Source organism: Centrocercus urophasianus, unplaced genomic scaffold, assembly GCF_019232065.1.
Source record: "Centrocercus urophasianus isolate 14NV4802_14NV808 unplaced genomic scaffold, USGS_Curo_1.0 seq_32, whole genome shotgun sequence".
Lineage (NCBI taxonomy): Eukaryota > Metazoa > Chordata > Aves > Galliformes > Phasianidae > Centrocercus > Centrocercus urophasianus.
The window spans coordinates 10,132,028-10,156,004 of record NW_024884889.1 but is presented as its reverse complement, the minus strand read 5'-3'; the positions used below and the strand labels follow the sequence as shown (position 1 = coordinate 10,156,004).

The 23,977-nt window shown below is 38.2% G+C and overlaps 1 protein-coding gene across 10 annotated transcripts in view; it reads left to right on the top strand.

Moving 5' to 3' along the window:
• TRIM2 (tripartite motif containing 2) overlaps positions 1 to 22,142 on the top strand; it is a 92,873-nt gene extending 70,731 nt beyond the window's left edge. For 9 of the 10 annotated variants that reach the window (XM_042829852.1, XM_042829856.1, XM_042829849.1 and 6 more), the window contains 6 exons: positions 5,134 to 5,237; positions 6,530 to 6,697; positions 12,473 to 12,653; positions 13,800 to 13,870; positions 16,568 to 16,708; positions 17,693 to 22,142. In XM_042829852.1, coding sequence (XP_042685786.1) covers positions 5,134 to 5,237; positions 6,530 to 6,697; positions 12,473 to 12,653; positions 13,800 to 13,870; positions 16,568 to 16,708; positions 17,693 to 17,845 — 818 coding nt within the window. In that variant the 3' untranslated portion in view covers positions 17,846 to 22,142. The remainder of the gene's footprint in view (positions 1 to 5,133; positions 5,238 to 6,529; positions 6,698 to 12,472; positions 12,654 to 13,799; positions 13,871 to 16,567; positions 16,709 to 17,692) is intronic. The other variant, XM_042829857.1, reaches the window with a different exon arrangement.
• Positions 22,143 to 23,977: the final 1,835 nt, after the last annotated feature.

The window sequence follows — 23,977 nt, the reverse complement described above, 5'->3', positions numbered from 1 at the left end:
TATGCAGACCTTAATCAATCAGCTCCTAGCAGAAGATCATTCTTGTGTGAATATCAACTTTGACACAGCGTTAGTGCAGATAAATGTTTTCATTCATGGGGAACTAGGCACTGTATCATTTGCCAATTCCATAATATTCATTGCTTTTAAAATGACGTATGGTTCTGTTCAGACTTTTTAAACCTCAGGGTATTGACTGCACATTCGTACAGTTGTGTAATGCATTAATTAAAAGGACAGAGCATTTCTTGCTTCCTCTTCTTTCAGTTATTTACATCCTCAACAAAAACCAGGCATGATCTTTAAGAGTGTGTCCATGCAGTTCTCATGTTCTGAATGTTTCAGCCTGCTGAACTTAGTACATTAATGGTAGAATGGCTTGCATTGGAAGGGACTTTCAAGATTGTCTAGATCTAACTCGCAAGCAAAAAAAATCTATCTTTGTGGCATGTAGTAAGTTTGTGCAAAGAAAAACTGTTTGTGATTTCTAGAAAATAATTGTTGCATATGGTGTTTGCTTCTACTGCAAGGGGTAGAAAGCATTGAAGTGAGAGGAAAAGCTCTTCTGTTGCTCTGCTCATGTGCCTTAGACCTATGCTGAGTAGAAGTGAGGGATGTTTGGTAATAGCACTTCCACCCTCCTTGGTAAATCTTGGCCATGTTCTCCAAAGGAGAATTAAGAGCCATGCATGGGTGGCTACTCTTGTCCAGAGCCCCATCTGGTGCTCTAGCTCTGCCATGCTTTGGTACTTTTTTTCTGTCACTTTTCACGACTGGGTTCTTTGACAGTAGTGGTGCCATTTCCCACTTCAACTGCATTTTCTCTTTCTTTATTTATGCCTGGAATTGGCATCAGGCTCAGCCAGATGGAGAATTGGCTCTCTGATGGAAAGTTCCATTTTTCTTTTCCTTAGAGTGTGTTTAGTTGTCTGTTCAGCATGTAACTGAGCATCTAAATTAGCTAAATTAGAGTAACTCACTCTAATTTTAAGGGGGAAAAAAGCACCTTTAGCAGTACGTTCTGTCAGCTTCCTTACTAGGTATGAATGTCATCATCTTGGCTGTTATCAATGCTGAAAGTGAAGAAGAGGCTGTCAATTTACTCTGTGAGAACTCATGAACAAAGCCTGTGTAATAATAGCTGTCATGTATTTATGGCTGATAAAGTCTGCAAATTCAAAGCAGAGTTAGGTGGAGCAGAGGTGCTAGACTTAAATTTGACAAATAATAAATGGTGAGCTGTGTGTAGGTTTTAGGGAAATGTTTAAACTTTCCAGGGCTCATACTTATTATTAAATTTTCTCTAAAGACCTCTTGCTGACACTCTGTAGTGATTTTTCCTGTCTGAAAGAGATGGGGCTGTCCATGAATATGTACTTTTTAAGCAACTACAAAAACATAAATAGGTTCTGTGCGTAACCATCTTGAAAAAAGAGTGAAATTTTCTAACTGCAGTTAGCTCCCTTGTATGCATGGTCCAGAGGAATTCTAGCTACTCAGCAGGAAACAGCTTCTTCTCTTTCCATACCCTTAACTCCTTCCTTACTTTTCCCTACCCAAGCCATGTTACAGCCTGGCTAAGGGCATTGGAGAAAGAATGGACATATAAGTGTATCTGGTTGGCATTCTGAGAAAAAGCAAAGCCAGGAAACAGGAGGACAACTCTGTCCTACCTGTCTGTGCAGCCTATATGTTGATCTTTCCATACTGTTCAGTTTTATCTTTTTTTTTTTTTCAATGTTATACAGAGAACAGACCCAGAAGAGTTATTTGATGGTGTAGGTAGGAAAGAAATGGTAGCTATACAATATGCTATGGGTACTGCATCCTCTCAACTCTCCCATTAACCTCTAATCTTTCTGAAGGATTTTTGTGTCATTGAAGACAATCCCTTTCTAATTGAGAGGGGTGGTATGCTGCTTTTGTTTTAGGAAGCTGGTAAGTTTAGTTTAGCAAGCAGGGAGATGATTAGCCATATCAGCGAAATTTAGAAAGCAAAACCACTTCTGTTACTATGAATATAAGGAATGTACATTGTTCAACAGGTTCATCCAGATGGCCAGCACTTACAAAGCAAAACTTAGTTGCATGATATAATTTTTAAAGTTTCCTGTAATTTTAATAGGTCTTTTGATTATTTTTTTTTTTCCCTTCTTGATGAGATTCAACCTGGCCTGTACTATGCAAGAAGACTGAAATTGTGAAGTGTTCTGGTTGTGCTGCATAGTCTTGAGCTGAAAATGGCTGCCCTTTTGTTGAAATTGTATCTTCAAAGCTAAATTAATTGGTTTGTGCAGGGTAAGCTGAATAATACCCAAAGGAATTAGATAGGGATAAATCTAATCTGATTGTTTATTTAGAGAGCTGTTTACAAAAACAGTATAAAAGGAACTGTTCCACAGCTTCCTAACTGCTCTGCTTGGCCTTACCTTTTGAAAACCCTCTTCTCCCAGTCCCATACAACTTGCTGCAGAAGTTGGAGTAAATTGTCTTTTGTTCTGTTGTGTCCAAACAGTAGCTCAGAACAAGAGAGAGACGGGTCTGGATGAAGACAGAGACAAAAGATTCAGGCTTTCATATCCATGCCAGGTTTCCTGGGGAGCCCTGCAATACCCCAGACCCTGATTTGGTCCCTAGATTGTCCTCTCTCCCCAGCCCTGTGCATATGAAATGTCTCACCAGGCTAAGGAGGGATGGGTGACTGTCCAGAGAATAGAGAACAAAGCATTGGTTGCCTTGATAGAGAAGGGAGGTATCTTGCAGTAAAAGATGCTGATGTATCTCTCAGGCAGGTATGTTTATAAGGAGGGAATCTTGGTTTAAAAGGGAGGAGCTGTCATCCTTTGTTGTAACAGACATGGTTGCAGGATCCTGCTTTTCCAGAGTGCTACATACATTACCATAAGATTTCCTCTCACATGAGATACTGGTGTAGTGAGTTATTCAAATTAGAAACTTCAGAGTTTCCTGTTCTCTTCCTGAACTTAACTTAGGACATCAGGTGTGTTTCACTGACCTCATCTTTCTCCAGAGAAATTTGTCCCCTTGTGGAAGGGACTGTACAGAGGTGTGCAGAACCTGTCATGGTCATGGGTTCAATAACTGCAGAATGCTGTTTACAAGAGTATTGTGCGTGGAGCTGATTTTCATCTGCACACTGTTAATGAAGTACTGTTTCAAAACTTACTATGAAATGTGACTATGGCATTCCTGGGTGATTTCTTCTTTTTTTTTTTTTTTTCTTTTTGTTTGGTGTTTATCTGTGAAGTCCCAGTGAAGAAAACTCTGGCCAACTCTGTATAGATCTCTCTTACCGTTAAAAATGAATATTTTTCTGAGGAGGAAGAGCATACATTCCAAAATGGCTGTGGTAGTTGGTTCCAGATGCTCTAGCTTGTGCTTCCTCTTTTCTAACAAGTGTTTTTCCTTTTCTCTCAGTAGTATAAGGAATGCTTCTCACTTTTCATCCCTTTTCTTTGGCTAAATGGCAAAAAGGAAACTCACCATTAGCAAATTGTGGAAAGAAAAATAACTGCATGCATCCTTCAGGCACTGCTCAGTAAAACAGTACACAGAAATGGCTCAAGTGTGGGCAACATAATTGGTGTGTAACTCACTACTTGCTTAACATGTAGTTTCTCCTTGTGCTACAAAACTGAAAATTGCTGAAACTGAAAACTGAAAATTGCTGAAAAGGGAAGCGTGCTGAGTTCAGGAAAGTAAGTCTTGAAACAAAGAAAACTCAGCACCAAGTGCCAAGGAGTTAAATGTTGTTTCTAGGTAGCGACAGAAAATATGCACCCCACACTCAGAAAGAAGGATTTTTCAGAGCATGTGCATCCCTGATGAAAGTTAAGTGCAAATTAGAGCTAACGAATGTTGTATATTGGGAAGCACAGTCAGAGCAGTTTTAATAATTGGACTCCAGAATATTTAGACTGACTAAAATAAAGTACAAGCTTTTCAGTTGAAACCATATATTGAAACCAATTAATGCCTGATACACAGATGGTGAATTATTGTGAAAACACTTAACTATGGTAAAATAGCTCTGCGTGCAAGCCTCAGAATGAACTGCTTGTGGAATCTTTTTTTTTTTTTAAAAAAAAAAATCATTCATTATGAGTAATTTTGTGGTTGAAGATTGTAACTGCAAGCTTGTCTAAAGACCCCTGAGCCTTCTTTATGAACACAGCAGGAGTTTGAATACTGTTAATGTGCTCTATGTGCAGTTTGGATCAGAACTTCAGTGCTGACCTTTTAAACACATCAGTTTGATTTGTGACTGTCCTCAGACTGTCCCAGAACAAACAGCTAAGTAATAAGGCATTTAAACTTAATGAACTTTTGTGAGCACTTGTTATTTTGTAGGTCCTTATCCCATTAGTCCCCTTGATTCTATATAAATCTCTGTTTCATTTGTTCTGGATAAAAATGAGACCTGTGTGTATGTATTGCTTTGTCAGAACAGTCTAAAGTCTCTGCGGAAAGATTCAGTCACCAGATTTTGGTCTTCATTGGCATCAAGTCCTAGTCATTCAAAAACAGTTTTTCATCATGGTTTTCTAAGAAAACTTTTGCAGACTAAATCAAAACTGAATAGCAAAACTGAATGGCAAACCTGTCTTGAAAAGGCCTCATTCAAAGCAATCACTAATACATTTTTTTTCCTCAATTTCTTGACTTCACAGAAGAGATTTAGGAATTGGGCTGAACACTTGTCAACCATCCAGGTTCTCGGCTTTGTCTCTGTCTGTATGCTCCCTGCACTGTACTGTACTGCATCATCACCTTCTCACCTGAACAAAAATCCGTATTTAAAAAAAAAAATCCAGAGCTTGTGAATAAAACATTTTCCTTCTCTAGCAAGAAGCAAATTGTGAAGGTGCCTTGTTTTGTGAAGGCCACGGTTATTCCTCTGGGGGTTAAATGGCATACATGCTAAAGAGTAAGAACAATCTCTTGTACTTAGAATTGGGATCTGTTACTGCCATGGTTCTGTATCGGTGATAAGAACTCTTGAAAATAGGCATCCATAGATCAAGGATGTAATAAATAACTGTACTGGCTTTTAGTTTCTAACTTATTTATATGCTACCTAGCCTGATTTATGTGCTTTATGTTCAATTTTAGGCACCAAAGGAAGAAACAAAGGGGAGTTTACAAATCTTCAGGGTGTAGCTGCATCTACAAATGGAAAAATATTAATAGCAGACAGCAACAACCAGTGTGTACAGGTATGCCACTGTCAAGTATTTGTCTGGTTTTTTTTTTTCCCCATACCTTTGCCTTATTTGTTTTCAGATTTTGTGTAACACAACGCCAGAATGCCCAAGCTGCTTATTGTCTATTATCATTCCATCCTCTTGACTTGTAGCTATCTTCTTCAGCTCTACACTGTATCAAACATGCATGTCAGAGTTTATTTTCATTCCTTTTTATGCTTGGCAGTGAATGAAGAAAGTAGACAGTGCAATAAATAACCTGGAAAAATGTCTTTTTGTAAATATTGCTTCACACTATAAATTCATCAGTTAGTGTTTCAAAATATAGGACAAGATGCCACAAATATAACTTCTTAAGTGAATACAAGTAAAAAAAACACACATAGATACTATCTTCAAATGACTTTTAGCCTGTGTAATGGACTTTTCTGTGTGATAGCATGATAAAATCATTTCTGTGTTAGATCTCAAACACCCAGGATTTCTTGGCTTCTTTAACCTGTGTGAAAATCTGGCTGTGTTTTCTCCTGCCAGTCATACATGTATTCATGTTGACTGTTTTTTGTCTTTTTTTTTTTTTTTTTTTTTAACCATTAACAATTTGTTGTCACTTCTTAGGCTGCTATGTGGTAGCAGTGAACAAAGCAGTAGTGTGTGACTTGTTCTTGAGTATGTCAGAACCAGAAAGCCACCTGCAGTAAGAACTTATTACCAAGCATTTTCAAAGAGAGTTTAATATTCATCAGTGCCCTCAAAGGTTGTAATTTGTGGCCCTTTCGGAAGAAGTTCAGTGTCTAATTAATTGTCTAAGGAATGCAAGTAGTGGACTAATTTTTGAGTAGCTGAGGCATCTGTCAGGAAGTGGCCTGGTTTCCTAAGTCAAATGATTACATTTTAAAATACTCTTTTAGCTTCTTATCTTTTTATCTTCAAAAAACTTCATTTCTGACTGTGGTCAAGACAGTGCTTAAGTTTCCTCATTTCTAACACAGGAATAACACCACTTCCTTTCAACTGTATTAGAGGGATATCATGAACCATAGTTCACTAATGTTTGTAAATTACTTTGAGATCATTCAAGAAACAGTGCAGTGTAAGTGCTGAGAACTTCCTTTTTATAAAATCAGGGTCCAGGTGGAGGCCTCTTCTTAAGCTGGGCATATTGCTTTGAAATATGACTGTAAAAGCACTGCACGTTCCTGACTGTCTTCCTGATTACAGTGCTCATTAGTGAATTCTAAACTGTGAGCTCCAAAACATAGATGATGCAGACCTAGTTTTAAAACTAATGTTTTCTGTTACAGATATTTTCCAATGATGGCCACTTCAAAAGTCGCTTTGGCATAAGAGGAAGGTCTCCTGGCCAGTTGCAGCGTCCAACAGGAGTAGCTGTGCATCCTGGTGGTGACATCATTATTGCAGATTATGACAACAAATGGGTTAGCATATTCTCATCAGATGGAAAATTTAAGGTATGACTTACCATGAGAACTCCCCTGAGATTTCTGTCTTGCAAAGGAATTCAAAGTACCGTTGTAGGGATTTTTTGTGTGTGTCAGGAAACGGCGCTGTTTGTTACTTAGTACAAACTCCATTGTTGTGATGTGTAAATGCATGGCACGTCCATGTTGTATAATAATTAGGGAGAGACCTCAACTGTGCTGCCAATGTAATATCAAGTAGAGAGCATTGTTCCATTCTGCAGTCCTGAGCACTAGGTATTTGTCTGCCCTTCTGCAGCTTACAGCTGAGAATAGCTAATGTAATCAAGTGTAGGTGGACTAGACAAACTCATCATTAGTAGCTTGATTATATATAAAGCTGTGTGTGTATATGTAGGTACACACAAGACAAACACAAAAACTTTTGAGAAGTCTTCAGTGACATAGGGAAGGGAAATGTAAGGCAACTGACTGTTGACTGTGTCCTCTATTTTCTCCATGCATATCAACAATTCAAGTGCATAATTTATATATGGTCCTGTTAGTGAATGCAAGGAAGGGGCAATCCAAGAGATCAGTCTGGTCCTATAGCACAGTCAGGAGTATCTTATGTAGGGTGATGTGCAGTAGAAAAGCTGAAGGGCAGGAAAAGAATTACTTATTTTCAAAAAACAAGTTCTGAGTAGCGTGTGCTTATTTTCATATGAGCCTGGATGCTTTTTCTGGCAATAAAATAAAACAACAGCTACTGTTCTACGCTAATGCTTGTAAACCTGCAGTATTTATCATGTCTGGGAGTTGGGTACAATTCCAGAATTAAAGCTTACCTCCATTTGGTGCTGTTGTCTGAATGCATATAACCAAGTTGAGCGATGCATGCTGGGCATAGCTCTCTCTAGCAGAGATTAGCATCACTCTGGCAAGTTTAAAAAAAAAAAAACCTCCAGAGATATTTCTACCATAGTTCTACCATAGTTCTAGAGATCTGTTTTGGAGAGAAACCACTCGTTTAGCATTTTCTGGCAGCCTAATGACAATGGGCTCGGATCCTGATCTACTCATGTGGCTGTGAACAGATGCCCTTCCTTTATTAGTTTTCACAAAGTGACAAATGCTGTACCAAATAGCAGGTTTTGCTTGCAGAATCCCCCATTTGAGAAAGACACTTGTACACTTCTAACTACACAGACTCAAAGCTAAAATAACACAATACTAGTATGCAATGCAGTTGTTAAAAAAAAAATTGCATTTGCAGGGATGACATGATCTTCCTTGTTGAGTAGTTTTGAAAGTGTACGGCTACTCAGGAACATCTGTGCTTTGGCTGAAGACACCAAAACAAAACGAAGATGTAGTTATTTAAGAATCCAAACTTTCTGAGTAGTCCAAGTGTGATATAAATAATTATTCACGTATTTAATGTGGACTGTCTTGATCTGCACATGGAGGAGGGAGGGCTCGTTTTCCTTCCTTCTCCAGGTAGGCTGTAAATCCTACATTGTGGATGATGTCAGCTCTGGGGGAAACAGCCATGGCTGTGGAGGAGCCACCTCTCTCTGTCCAACTGGGAGTCAAAGTATTGGGAAAAGAAAAGACAAAAAAAGAATTATGGTAGTTCCTCCATCTTTGAGCCTAGCTTTTGTTTTAGTTAATATATATTTTTTTTTTGTTAGACTGTACTAGCTACGTAAAGTCAGCAATGTTTGTGTGCATAGTGCATTGGACTTAGCATTTCTTGAGACTAGAACTGATTAATAAGAGATGAAACACTGATGATAGAAAATACTACTTTTAGATTTCATGCAACAGATAACATTTATCTGAAAAAAATATGAGAATATTTGTAGATGCATCTTTTACGTGGAGGGAAGATTGAAGCACAGGACATATATAACAAGTCTAGCCTATGGAAATCTGGGAAAAACAACATACAAGGTCTCTGTCTGATTAAACTAGGCGAGGTCTGCTAGAATGCACAGATATACAGGGATAAGCTTCACTTCAAAGGGTAGTGCCCACAAGACACTGTGTATCATTTGAGATATTGGTGGCCTGCTAGTTGTTCACTAAGCATTATCAGGGGTCTTTTTTGAACTTATTCTAACTATTTAGTTGTTGTCTCCTTCTTTCTTTATTTACCCTCCTTTAGCTTCACAGCTTTTTAATACTCATGTGAGCCAGAAAGCAAATTTCTCCTGGAGCCAAGCCGAGGCATTTTCCAAATAACAGAACTGGGCTGACTCATCCCAGCAGCCTCTGCCAGGCAGAAAAGTGTCACCTTCCTCAGCTGCTGTTAGCAACAGAGGCAGAGCTCTGCTTTCTCAAGGCTATGAAGCTGGCATAATGCAGAGTTTGGCAAACCCTAAGCTAAGATTGCACCAAAACATGAGTCTCTTAAAATGAAAGGCTGCAGTATTGCCTGCACAATGAAGCATCATACAGGGTCTTAGAACTGGAGGTTCTGTTTCTGGTTTATGCCATAGGTCTTACAGGTGCTGCTGCTATTTCATTTAATTTCCCAGTGCTGTATTTTCCTCATTTGTAAAAGCTGGATAACAGTGGTGGCTTCCTGTATGAATTACTTTCAAATCACCTAAGAAAACTGTTACAGAAAGCATTAATTGCTAGGCTAAAAAGAGTACTGAAGCAACAGGGTCAGCTGCTGTGCCAGTGAAGTTCAAACCTAATGAAGGAAACGGAGACAAGGAGCACAGAACAAATTGTGGTCCACTGAGGAGAGGATTATTTTCTTTCACATCTTAGGACTCTCTTAGACAATACCTAAGATTACCTGTTGTTAGCCAAACAGAGTTGTAAGTTGGGCTAAGACATCAAATTATGATGCCTGGGAAAAGATGGAAGGAAATATTTTATCTATCAGAGTTTCATTTTCTTGTCTTATGAAAGGGGTTAGGAAGGGAGCTGCTTGATGCTGGCTGCATGTTTAGATAGAAATAGTTCTGTGTGGAGCGTGATAAATGGTCACAATTCAATTAAGACAACCCTACATATGATAAATCCATTTATTGTGTGACATCACAATGTGTGATGATGGTTCTATCTCCACATTAGGAAGTTGCAAAATGGGGAAAGAAGGCATATTTCAAGTCTGTAAATTAGTTTCTGACAATTGTGAACTTTTCTGACAGCAGCAAGATGGGTGGAGTTGAAGCTAAAGCTCTAATACACCTGCATTACAGGGAAAGAAGTTGGTATAATTTGGATTATTTTTTTTTTGAACTCTTGGAATATCTTACAAGAGAATATTTTCCATTCTAGTACTATGGTTTTATAAACATGTATTTGAAAACCAATCTGAATTCATGAAAGTCTATAAAACATGGAACAAAACGTCCTTGACTGAATTCGATTATTTGTGTTAAAGATTCAGATGGTTCATCCTACTATATTTATTTCTAATGGCAGAAAAGTCTGAGAATACTTCCATTCACGTACTTTACAGCAGTGACTGGGTTTCATAATGCTCTGTTTTAAATAATCAAACCTGCAATTCTGAGAAACCTGAAATAAAAATTCACAAAGCATATGTTCAGCCAGACCCAGTGATGTGTCATCAGGTTATTTTCATCTAAACTGGAAACAGAGATTCTTAGTAAAAAGAAGACTTTCAGACTCCAGCTGGGCGTGATTTATTGCTTACTGCAAATTATATTGTGAATCCTGTCCCAAGAATAGTAATTTTTATTACTCTCCTCAGTGCTGAGTGTCCATTAATGCAGTATGCGATTTATTCGTTTTTTTTTTTTTCCCCTCATATATATTTATATGATCAGAAGGACACTGTACTCATAAGTCTGAGTTATTTTTCCTTAGGAATCCTGGAAGGCTTCCTAATAATCCTGGTGAGGAGGTGGTGCAGTGCACAAGCAGGCACTCAGGCATCCCTGAGGAAAGAAGGGAATATTTTATTTAATCACTGCAAAGGAAATAAATCTGCTGCTTTGCATTTGATTTATGTTGTTGCCGCTTTGTTGTAATGCAAACCTGAATGTAGATTTGCTCATATCTTTCCCTTGGTGACCACCGAATCATTTTTAATAGTGTTTTTTTTTTCCTGAGGTTATTTTAGTGTGATTTAATTAGGTGTTCATTGTCAAAATATTGAGCAATTTAAGAGAGCATATGTATCTGCACATAAAACAGACATGACTGTTGCACTTCAGCTATGTAGTCTTGAAGCTGCAAGATTTGCTCCCTGGAGTTTTCTTTGAAACTGAAAGACTGTGTAATAATGCTGTTGACTTCAGAGTAGACAGCCTCAGGTTATCTCCTTTTCTTTATTTTGAGGTGGCTCCTGCTTTTATCAACCCCACCCATGAGAATGTACTGTGGAATAGGAGCATGGGGTTTCCTGAGGATAGTTGAGCTTCTTTAGATACTCACGTAGTTGTCTGCTTTGAACACACTTGGAAACTGAACAAAATGAGTTGTGTTAATGGATTTTCACCATGCTGAGTAATCTGTCCTGCCTTGATAATCAGGGACTAACACAGCTTTAGCTACTCACATACACTACGTAAGGATGGAATGGCCCACTGGGTCCATGAGGACCAGCCCCAGCTCCAGCAGGGCCACCCATAACAGCTGCCCAGGCCTATGTCTGGGCAGCTTTGGGAGATCTCCATCCAAGGAGGAGGCTACACAGCCCATAGGCTCTCTGAGCAGCCTATGCCAGGGCTCCAGCATCTACACAGCACAGAAGTGCAGCCTGACGTGCAGAGGGAACATCATGTTCCAGTTGGTGCCCACTGCTTCTTGCCCTGACACTGAGGACTAATGAAAAGAGCCTGGCTCTCTCCTCTTTGAAAGAGAATACAGCAAGTGTGACCTCACCAGTGCTGAATAGAGGGGAAAATTCCTCACCACTTGCATCAGGTAAGGAAGGGAGGCAGAAAAGGCATCAATGTGTCTCACCCTGTAAAGGCAGTGCAGTGAAAAATTGTATTTTCATAATGAAGGTGAATACTTTAGCGTCTGTTTAACTATAATTCAGTTGGAAACAGAAAATTATGTCAGGCACCAAAGAGATAGATGCAAGTTTGTAGGATGTCTCTGAAAAATTACTGCAGGATCTGGAAGCTGTGGGATCCATCGTTTCAATACAGTGTGTTCAGTGGACTGCCTGTGCAGAACCATAAAAAAGCTTGCAGGAGACCTGACTTTTGGAGCCAACTGGGTAACTGTTTCCAAATTTGCCTGTCATTTAATCTGCCCCATTGTGTGTTTCTCTGGGAGGAGAGGTGCAGACTGTGGCTTCTTTTGGCTGTTCTTGTGCTCAGAAGAGGCACCTAATGTTCACTAGTTCTGCTGTAGCTTTTTAGTCAGATTGCCATCTGCAGATTGAGGAAAATCAGCCATTTACCATCTCCATCCTGCACATTTATATCACACCCAGCATGGTAATAACTGCGAGACTGCAAACAGAAATCAATCATGCCTGTTAGAAGCCCATTTTCCCTGAATAGTGAGGGAAAGGGAACAAGAAGTCTTTGTGTGTCAGCCTACCCTGTCAGTATGCTAGTACTGACTGCATAGCCATTTGTTTGGATTCAGTTGATGAGGTAGCAAATTTTTCACTCTATAAAGGACATACAGAAAACAGTCTTTCAGCTGAAGATGAAATGAAAAAGTACACAATATGAGCTGATAAAGCAATCACTTCCCCCTGGCAATCTTTTGATGACAAAGTTTCTCTTCATGCCTGTAATACAGGGCAGCTTTGAACTGTACTAACTTATTTCTATTGCATGAACGCGTTTTTCTATTCTATGTCTTCTGTTTTAGGCCAAAATTGGATCTGGAAAACTCATGGGCCCAAAAGGCATTTCTGTGGATCGTAATGGACACATCATTGTAGTGGATAATAAAGCTTGCTGTGTGTTCATCTTTCAGCCAAATGGGAAAATAGTCACAAGGTTTGGTAGCCGAGGGAACGGCGACAAGCAGTTTGCAGGTACACTTGATGGTAATATGTAAATCCCCTCTTCTTGCCTCTTCTGCTCACATTTGCATGATGTCTGAGCATGTTGAAGATGCTAAGCTCATTTTTTCTTTTCTGAGAGGGGAAAGTTCTACTAAACATAAAGCTTGTCTTTGCTTTGTAATTTGTTTAATTGGCCAGGAAGTCTGCAACCTATGTTCTGCAAATGTAGGCGTAACTATCTTGTTTTATCTACCTTTCTCTGCCTGGAAGCATTTCAGATCAGTGATTCAAGGAAGACAGACCTTAACAAGCATTTTATAAATGCTCTGTAATGCCCACACTAAGCTGTTAATTATAATCAACTCAGACATCGTGCTTTGTGTTTCCAGTGATCAGATACACTTTAACTCATGCCCCAGGTAGTGTCTTCCCATTACAAAATGGGCATAATGGGACAGTGTTAATACTGAGATCAAAAAGACTCACATATGCAAATGGCAAATGCCAGTCTGGGGAAGCTGCCACTTATATATTCAACTGTGTGTAGGCTGCATGGAGCAGATGAATTATCATTACTTGAATGTTTTCAGTGTAAAGGCCTTCATCCTGTTTGTACTGATGATTTGAGAAAACTGAAATTGAGTTTTTATTTGCTTAATAACTTAAAATGGCACCAAATATTTTTATTCAGGTGCTTTCCTGTTTTCACGTTTGTTTCTTATTCATGTTTTAGTACACAGTTCAACACACAGAAAAAAAAATGCACTTTTTTTTCCTGACAATATTTTCTAAGTAACTTTTGCATTTATCCTAAGCTTCTTTGCTTGAATGCTTGTAAGAAATGATCAAATAAAGCATAAAAGATTTTATTTAGGCTTTACTTTTTGACGGCTACTTTCATTATGTACACTACTTTATTCCAAACCACTACACATTTTCTCTTGTTAATCAACATATAAGTATCTGCGTAGTCATCCATATATAAAAGGAATAAACAGTACTTACTGATAACACTAGCTGACAAATGAAATAGTTTGTTTACAAGGAGTGCTGAACTTTTTAAAACAGGAAATGAAATTAAGAGGGGTTTGAAATTGATTGTCCCTTTTTGACAGAAGTCAAACAGTGGTCTTTTCATTTAGTGGCATTATTATTTTTATTATGATTCATTCTTCTTCTGTATTGCAGGTCCTCATTTTGCAGCTGTAAACAGCAACAATGAAATTATCGTTACAGATTTTCATAACCATTCTGTCAAGGTACCATTAGTTAATAGCAATTTGGGAAGCTTTTTATATTTTTATTTCCTGGGGAAAATAAAGTATTGTTAAAAACATAGAGACGATTCTTTCTAAGTGTGAGGCCCAATTAAAAGACTCGTAGATCTTTGCGTGCACTATATTTAATAGAGATGTAATCAGTTGCTTTAATAGAGATGTAATCAATATTACATTCTGTAGTTCACTTGCTTAAATATGTGTATGCTATGCCTGAGATAAATAATAACACCTTAGTTATTTTTAATTAGCTGTCTTTTGATATTTTAGATAACTGATAACTTCTTTTGAATTTCCCATTAAAAGCTTCCCACAGTTCTAGTTGAATATGAGCACAGCTAAGTGAAGATATCTGACAGGATCCTTTTATGACATGATACTCTTAACTGTGTAGGACAGACCACGATTTTCATCCAGTATAGCCTGCACAGAGCAGAACTGTCCACTGGCCATTTGACCAATGAGAAATCTGATTGGCCTATTAAACAGTTGTGGTAAGATAGGTGGTAGATTCGTTTGTCCCAGTAATAAACCAGAGCAAGGATGTATGTTGAGATGTCATATGCTGGAAAACACGAATTGAAGAGTTGCAGGCCATTTCAGAAATTAGTCACCTAAATTCCACCACAAATTAGTTTCTCTTCAGGCCATACCAGCCCTTTCAGCCCTTTCTATGCTCCTTTTTCCTCCCCCACCATGCAGTACCCCAGGAGCAGCGGATTTGCACCTAATGGCCGCCTGTTTGAATTGAACACAGAGATGCACTCTTGGTTCAGTTAACCAGTGTTTGAACTTAAATGATGTATCTTACAAATGTACCTGAAACATGAAATGTCTGTCTGCATACTGGTGAGCGTAAACAGCCTGATGACCTTAATGGTGCTGAATCATCCAGCTTCTGAGTAGGGACCTTGTTTTGTTGTGCTTTTGGAATTAGACAGGAAATGTGTTTTGGATTACTGCAGAAAGACCAAGGCTGCTGCAGAAGCCCTGAAGCAGATTGTTTAGGTGATTTAGCAGCAGGTCTATGTATCCATAAATCACCTCTCCAGCAGCAAAGCTTATTAAAGAATGACTGGAGAGAGTTAACAAGGGCCAGCTATGAGGAACAAAAACAAATGAAGAGATGTAAGAGTGTGGCATCTTAGCAAATTAAATGAATTATATTGCTAATGAGAACAGAGCATCCTGTCTGTGTCTGGTGTGACTCAGTGGAATAAAAATTTATTTGTTGCAATTTGGTACTAACTGGAAAAGATTCTTATTTTTGTAGCATTCTGTGCAGATAACTGTTGACACATTGGAGAGTTATGTATAAATTAGGTGATGCTGTCCTTTTTGGTTAGATAGTAAGGGAAAGAGCAGAGAGTAAACTTTGTTTCAAATAGTAAAGTACATTTATAAGTAAATGATTTTCACTCTTACGACTCTCAGCTTTTTCCTGCCACCAGTGTCTTGAGTTATACATCTTCATTCTGCAAAACATTCTCTTTCTTCTGCCATTAATCTTCAAGCATTTTCCTCACTTCAGGCATCTTCTGTGGAAAATCCTACTCCATATAGGCTCCTCTCCTTCTGTCACTGACCATCCCCATTTTAACCCAGGAAAAGAGCAAAATATCTTCGCCTGTTATTTTCTGATTAGGTGACCCTCCCTACTATTTTTTGTCATCTGAGCTAAAATTGATTTCCATTTCAAAATGCCTTCTGTCCTTTGTGGGTGCTAGAGAATAGGATGATTTTCTTACCTCTCTCACCTTCTTAGCACTTGTCAGTTCTTGCTATTTTCCTGCTTAGGCCACAGCTGGTCCCTTAAGAACACTGTTGGACCTTGTGGCAGAGCTGCGTCTGGGTCCAGGACAAACTTAAATGGAGATGGCTATGGAGCCATGCAAATGAGGCATCTTGTGTCTCACTCAGTGTCCTGAGATTCTTAGTACTTGTTAGGTTATGAAAGTCAAAGAACAGTGCATCCATGCTGTCAAGGCTCACTGCTGCTATCCTATCAGTGCTTTGCTCTTAACTCAGGATGCACAAGTTGTGGAGGGAGTCCTGGGGCCTAAGTGCTGCGTGGTGTAGAGAAGCAGGAGGCATCTTTTTTCCCATCTTCATTCTGAGGCCTTTACTGAGGCCTAGTAAAGATTCAAGACTGGAGACCAGTATTTTGCACTTATCTCTTTTTCAGACCTTACAAATATTTTGCTTTTTAAATTATAGAAATGCTGCTAATTTTGCTGAACTTGCTTTAAGGATAGGCTGGTGTTGGTATTGCCAGCGAGTTCTTTGTTCTTTTTTTTTCATTGTCTGATTTCACCTCGTATTCACAACTCAAATTTTCATCAAATTTCAATAATGCAAACACACTGAAATGCACTTACCAGCTATTTGAAAATGCAGATCTAAATGACCCTTGCTACAAGCATTTTTGTCTTAGTAAATACTTTTGCCTTATGCAAATATATAATTCTGCTAAGTATTTCTAAAACAAGAAGGGTAAAAATGAGAACTATAAATGTCCATGAAAAGGCAGGAAGGGGAATAGTGAGGGGGAAATAGTGCTGGATGTGGGGGAATGTTGCTGGTAGATCTCCAGTTCCCTGTTAATAGGTGAACTGGTAGTAATAGATTAGTAATATTTGATGTGATGCCATAGTTAAGCTTTTGTTTTAACCCTTACAGGTATTTAACCAGGAGGGAGAATTCATACTGAAGTTTGGATCAAATGGAGAAGGAAATGGACAATTTAATGCACCAACTGGTGTTGCTGTAGACTCTAATGGAAATATTATTGTAGCAGATTGGGGAAACAGCAGAATACAGGTAGAGATTTGTGTATTTCAAAGGTGCTTGATTAGGAAAAGCAATGGATTGATAACTGGTTGATCAGTAATGCTTTCAGGCTTCCCAAGAAGCAGAACAGCAGCACTAGAAGTGATGTGTAGCCTTTTGCATACCTCACTGTGGGTCTGTCCACTTTTAAAGTGATGGTGTCAGACTGTGGCCTTTCTAGTGTGGGTGCTGGCAAGTCTGACGGTTATTGTGATCAAGATCCTTGTCTCCAAGGAGCTTCCTACAAACTATTTCATGACTTGAGAGACTTGCAAAGCTTTACTGAGACAACAGTAACTGATAATAATCACCATAACAGAAGATTGCCAACATGATGGAAAATACGAAAAAGTAAACTGTACAGCCCTTGAGGCAAATGAGGCAGATTTTTGGCATCTTTTTTGAATGTTGTGAAAATATTCTACTTTTATATTGAGAGTGGCTTTTTATCTTTTGAGTGTTAATCGTGGTCCCTTCTTGCAAAGAAAAAAAAGAATCTAGCGAATAACTAAGCGTATGCATTAGTTTCACTGAATATAAAAATAAGGGAGCTGCTCATCAGTTGTTCTCAGGAAGCACTGACAACAATGCAAACAAATTCCTGGTTTTCTCTCTGGGTGGAAACTTAAAGAGACGTTCCAGCCACAACAGTAAAATTTGTTAGAAAACAAGGTGTTGGTCAAGTTCCCAATTGATTTTGATTTATTCTAGCTGCTTATTTTTTTTATACCTCATTGAATATCAAATTCTTGCCAAAAATCCTGGTAGCCTTGATTAGATCTTTTTAGTAAGAAAATACATTTGTATAAAAATTTGCCTATTATGAGAATAACAGATCAGATTCTGTCCATGTTTGTTGTAATATATGTCAGCAGTTTCAGAAATAAGAACAATGGTATAACTGAAAGTAGACATTTGTCCACTAGATCATTTTTTTATTCATAACTTTTCTTATGTGCTTTCTTGTATCTAAAGGTTTTTGATGGAAGCGGATCATTTTTATCCTACATTAACACCTCTGCTGACCCACTTTACGGCCCCCAAGGTCTGGCCCTTACTTCAGATGGCCACGTTGTAGTTGCAGACTCTGGAAATCACTGCTTCAAGGTCTATCGATACTTACAGTAACAGTGAGCTCTGGAGCTGGATAATTGTCCACCTTTAAGCAAAGACTGGTCCCAGAGATCCAAGGCAGGATATCTCCTACTTCAAGTTCATTTTTAACAGTGAAAGAGTCTACTTTGAACTTCTTACGTTAATTTCCAAACTTAACCTTGTTTACATAGAAATTGCACCTCTTACGTTCCTTACGTTCCTCACTGAACTTTTTGTTCTAAGGGTTAATACGCAGAATCCTCTTTAACTGAATTCATAAAGACAATGTGATATTAAATAAGAACTGCAACTTACGGAACTGCAATTAACTAGTTAGACAAGAATGAGAAAAATTTGGGGAAAAATCCCCAAAGCTTTTTGAAGACTGTGAAGGGTAGCTCCCGTTCAGAGCTTCCGAATTTGAAGAAGTATCATTGTTATGCATTGTTTCACCCAAAGGTGATCCTGGGAATCATTTAGATCTTGTTTTCATGGTAGGTATTACACTTTAAACATTCTTAAGTCTTACTATCTGTAACAAGTAGGTCCTTTTAGTTTAAAAAAAAAAAAAAAAAAAAAAAAAAAAAAAAGGTGAAGTCACACAAAATTGGTCTAGTTCAAACTGTCAGATTTAACTCAACATTTAGTGCTATGAGAATCAATGCAAATTTCCTGCTCATGTGGGATTAATGAAGGATTTTTTTGTATACCAGTTGTTCACTTTTTCTCTTGCTCTGTGTACTGGAAGGGCATTTCAGAAACTGTGTTTCTGAAGCTTTGGAAGAGCTGAACAGTAGTGATACATTAGTGAGAGCTGAATTTCTGCACAACAGCAGACTTTTTGACACCAAACTAGTTCATTGGGATCAGGGTTATTGCAATGTCAACTCAATTAACCTCGTGCATGCCACCCTTTCATATATGTTCATTGCCACATTTCCTTAAGGCAACTCATTGTATTAACAAATATGAAAATGCAGCAACACACAGGACAGAAAGCCAGAGAGGTACCCCAATGGAGGACCTACACTGTACAACCAATGGAACTGTGGTAAACAGAGGTTGTATAGGAAAGCCAAGGGTTACCAAAGCTATTTCTTTATACGTGAGAAAAAAATACATTGCAAATAAGAATGAATTTGAACCAATTCCTGAAGTCCTTCATCAAAGGGAATTTTGTTAGAGGATAAAATAAAGACTGTGAGATTTATTCTGATTTGTTTGTATGTATGTATGTTTGACTGACACAAATATTTTAAAAAGTAAATGTAGGTTATTTCAGCAAACTGGAACATATGTATGCCATATGACAATGGTAGTACTCTGAAAAATGTCCCTCTTCCTTCCTGCCAGATCTCTTTACTGTGTTCTTTACTGAATTATTAATATATACATTCATATATCAATGAATATTGATATATGATCAATGAAAACTTACAATCTTATGACTTGGTTCTGTTTATAATGTTATTTTTAAGTGTTTGTCTTTTTTAAAGTGGCATTGGCTTTATTCTTAATTCTAAATCCAGTGGTCAAACAATGAGTTACTACCATAGGCTAATAGAGGTGGAGTGGTGTTCACTCTAAGCTTCATTTGAGGAGCTGGTGAGTGTGCTGCCAATGCCAAAAGCAGTTTGGGAAGCAGTGTGTTTCTTTTCTAATTTTTAAAACCTTGAAACGAAAGGGCATTGGGTCAGTAATGGGAGAGTGTTTTAAGCATATTTGCAAAAATGAAAGAAACCTTTGTTAAATTACTTGTTACAAATATTAGATTTATTTCTAAAAAGGTTAAGATTGTTTCAACAAATTTAAGAAAAAATGTTTTGTTTTGTTTTGTTTTTTTTGTAAAGATGCATTTGACTTGTAAAAATGCAGACCTCCAAATTCTTAAATGTAGTGTTTGTCTACTCTTTTTAATTGCTGTTTCTTCTTCTCATTTCCATTTACAAACTCACACAAAGATCCCTTTTCTTATTTCATTTGAACAAATATTTTGTGTATAAGGCTTGAGATTTGAACTTATGTATACTGCAGCTAAGAAACTGGTGGTAACATTTTTTGGAATGTTAAAAATGAAGTTTGTTCTTACCAAAAGAAAAATAACCTTTGCTTAAACTGAGTTTGTCCTAAAATGCTGAAGGTGAGTTACCTCAGATATTATATAGTAAGATGTCCTATCAAAATTTGACGAAGTTGTCAATCAAACTTTATGACGATCAATTAATTTTATTCTAAGTGTCCTTATAAACAACCTGATAATTTCTAGCACTGGAATGCCTTTCAATGGCTAATTTATCAATGAACAAACATATGTAGCATTTTAAATGCATTCTTTAATGAAGAGGTTCTTTGAGATAAGTAAATTAGAAGTGTACCATCACCATCAGTTATGACAATACTAACAAGATTTAGTTCAAAAATTGAATTTTTGTAGTAACATTTTACTAAACATACATGCCTCCTACTGAAGAAACATTGCCAAATCCTTCATTGCCAGGTAGTATGAGAATTGCAGAAATCAGACCCTAATCTATAGGTATCAAAATGTGCACTTAAGATTATACTAATCCATGAATCCATTTTTCTGCAGATGAATTTCTGTTCATTCAGCTCAGTATTGTTTATCAGGATTTTAGGTAACCTCTGTCAGCCCATTGCATGTCTGTATGGAATTCTGCATGCAACTCCCTTGCTACCATGTATTAGGAGTGATGTGGATATTTTCTTAAGATTGAATAGTCTGTATTGAGTCTTCCCTTAAGGAAGAGCAGAACAACCCTTAAGGCACCTGAAAAAAAGGCACTTATTTGGATTTCCTTCTGATAGATAGCAAATGCTGCCAATTTGTGGCACGGGATATTTTGTTTCCAAAGGCTGACCTTATCTTCCTGGCACAGGAAACTGAGAAACATGTTGCTTTGGCAGTGTGCTCAGCTAAAATGCTTGAGTTACCAATGTTACAAAGAACAACCAAAGCAGGAATTCTGTTCTAAAAAAAAACTGGCAGATTCTTTTCTCATTCAGTTAGGTGAACATCAAAACTGCACTACTTGATTTACTGAGTTGTTAGCATTTATTAAAAGCTTATAGGCATTCTGCTGCCAGATTTCAGGTGTAACCAGAAATGTTGCTTCAACGTCCCTGGAATGCTGTGACTAAAAGTGTAGCACGAATGACAAAAGTATGTGCTTCATTTAACTAATTTTCAACTCAAAAGTAATCTCAACAGGTTATTGGTTCTTATGTAATATGGAGTATTTTAGGACAAACTAGCTAACTGTATTTTTATTATTTTGTATCCAGAATAAAGGAATATGTTCACATAAATCCACTACAAATAGGGGGTTCTTACATTAGTATAATGTAAGAATAGCAGCAATGTGGCTGTGTAAGAAAAGGCAAATGGCTTGAGGCAAAGCATTTGTCTAATGTAGATGGAGAGTTATTTATTAGTAAATGCTCTTCTGGTTCTTAAAGCTAGAGGGTTTTCAATTTTAGACCAGTTTTTTTTTTACAGTTAAGGATCTGGTGTTGCCATAATGAGGACTGTAAGTGCCCAATATGTTGTGTTTGTTATGAAGAAATGACTTCCAGCTGTGGGTGACAGCTAGTTATAAAATCATGATGTACATTGGCAATTTTCTTGAGTAACTGTGAGCAGTGATTGCTTTGGACTGTTGGTGGAGAGTATGAGAAAGGTATTTGTGCTATGGGGTAGGAAGTTTCCTCACTGGTTGTGTTCTTTCTGATGAATGTACAGCACTTCGGTTGATGTCTGTGAGCAACACGGCCTTAACCTTGACACTTTTTGCTTTGGCTTTATGACATGGGAATGTTCCCCAAGCTGCACAGCATATGGCAGTATCCCCACATTAGAAATTTCTACCAGTTGATACACTGCAGCTTTCCGGTTCCAAGACTCTATCTTTCCTCTTCATTTTTAAAAGTTTTTTTGTACATTCCACCTTTTTAAGTCTGTTTCATATGTTTTGTGTACACGTAAGTCTTGCACTCTCTTGAAACTCATGATGAAATATTATTCTCACTTGTTTTTGTTTCATTGTTTTGCTTTCTTTTTAAATCCCTGTGAGGCTAAATACAACTTTATCTCTTTAACAGCGAGTATGAAAGATGCACATCAAAGTGTTTGTGTGTGTGTATGTGTGTGTATAGTTTTAGCTTCCTGTGTGCCACAGCATTCTTAATGCTTTAGCCAATGATAAAAATAAAAAGTACTCTGTCTTGGAAATGTAGGAAAATCAATCAAATATGTACCTTTACCACGCACAAAAATTTCAAATAATAACAATAAAGCTTGTTTCCTCTGTTATTTTTGAGAATTTATTTTTCACGTGTTTCGTACTCTCTGTCCCTGAAAATATCTCCATAATGCAGCAAGATGGAAACTAAATTAGTACAGCATAGGTCACAAGCCAAAAAGAACCCTGCAATTGCTTCATGGGTGGTTAGCTTCTATGTAAGAAGGAAAGAGGGACCTGGTCCTTCTTGGGAAGAAGGTGGAGAGATGGGCTTACTTGTCCTCCATGTTCTTTTGAAGTTCAATAATCAAAATGAATATTTTCATAGATGATAGTAAGATTATGAGAAGTAATCTCTTCCACTTTTATCATGGAAGTACATAGTGCCTTTCAGCTATGCAGTGCTACAACCGTCCCAGGGTCTGCTTCAGAAAACCAAACGTCAGTTGTTGTAGAACACAAAATAGGACTTAGTTCACTCCCACTCTTTTTCTGAAAAAGCAAGACTTGAACTCATGCTAACTTTCTTTTTAGATAGTAAACGTATTTTCTTTGTCACTGGTGAGCTCTCTAATCCTGGATTCTTCAATAAATTAATGTCAGTTCTCACTGACTGATCAGAAATGTATTCTGTCCCCTGGATTATTGCACCAAAGATTCTCTGCCATGGGGCAAAATCAAACATGCAGGCAAGCCGAGAGTAGAGAATGCTGCTCTTTACCTAGAAACCTGTGCAGTATGGCCAACTTCCTCTTTGGCCTTTCTCTGGTACTTCAATTCTGCGCAGAGTGCTCGTGATCTTTCAGAATATCAGCAGACAGCAATATAAAATCTCAAATGAGAAACAGTGCTAGGGAGCGTAAAGCTGAAATAGCAACTCCCTCTGTAGATTTGTAACCACTTACATACAGATTCAAATTCAAAAGCATTTTATTGTTCCTTAGGCTAAAGTTCTCTTTCACATTCAGCTGCACTGCTGTCAAAAGGTTCACAGGCTGGTTTGGCCTGGTTCCATGACCAGCAGGGCGGAGGGATTTTGCAAAATCCACACCTCCAGAAAAGGGAAATGGGACCCTGAAATAGTTAAAAACAGTGGCGACAATCTGAGGAGAAACAAACTAATTTACTAAATACTCTTCCTTGATGACCCGAAGTCTCATGGGCCCACCAAGCTAGAAATAATTCACCCTTGTTTTGCCAATCCAAGTCTATTTGAGCCACCTCAATTTTCGCAGCTCAGTCTACATGATGGTTATTTTGCTGCTCTTCAGTAGCCCGACTCTTGGGCACATGAGCATCTACATGGCACACCTTTATAACCATATTCTTTGTTCAGACAGTTCAGCAGCCCAAATAGGTTTACCACTTCTTTGCCAGTTATTTTGCTCCCACTGCTGTAACCACCCCCATAAGGCATTTGCTACCCTCCATGAGTCAGTGTAAAGATAGAGCATTGGCCACCTCTCCCGTTCAGCAACATCTAAGGCCAGTTGGACAGCCTTTACCTCTGCAAATTGGCTTGATTCTCCTTTCCCTTCAGTGGCCTCTGCAATTCGTTGTGTGGGGCTCCACACAGCAGCTTTCCATCTGCGATGCTTCCCCACAATACGACACAATCCATCTGTGAACAAGGCATATTTCTTTTCATTCTGTGGTAGTTCATTGTATGGTGGGGCCTCTTTAGCACGTGACGCCTCTTCTGCTGGTGATGTTCCAAACTTTTTACCTTCAGGCCAGTCCATGACCACCTCTAGGATTCCTGGATGGCTGAGGTTCCCCATCTGAGCTCATTGCATAATCAGTGCAATCCACTTACTCCAAGTGGCATCAGTTGCATGATGGGTGGAGGGAACCTTTCCCTTAAACATCCAGTTCAACACTGGCAGTCGAGGTGCCAGAATGAGCT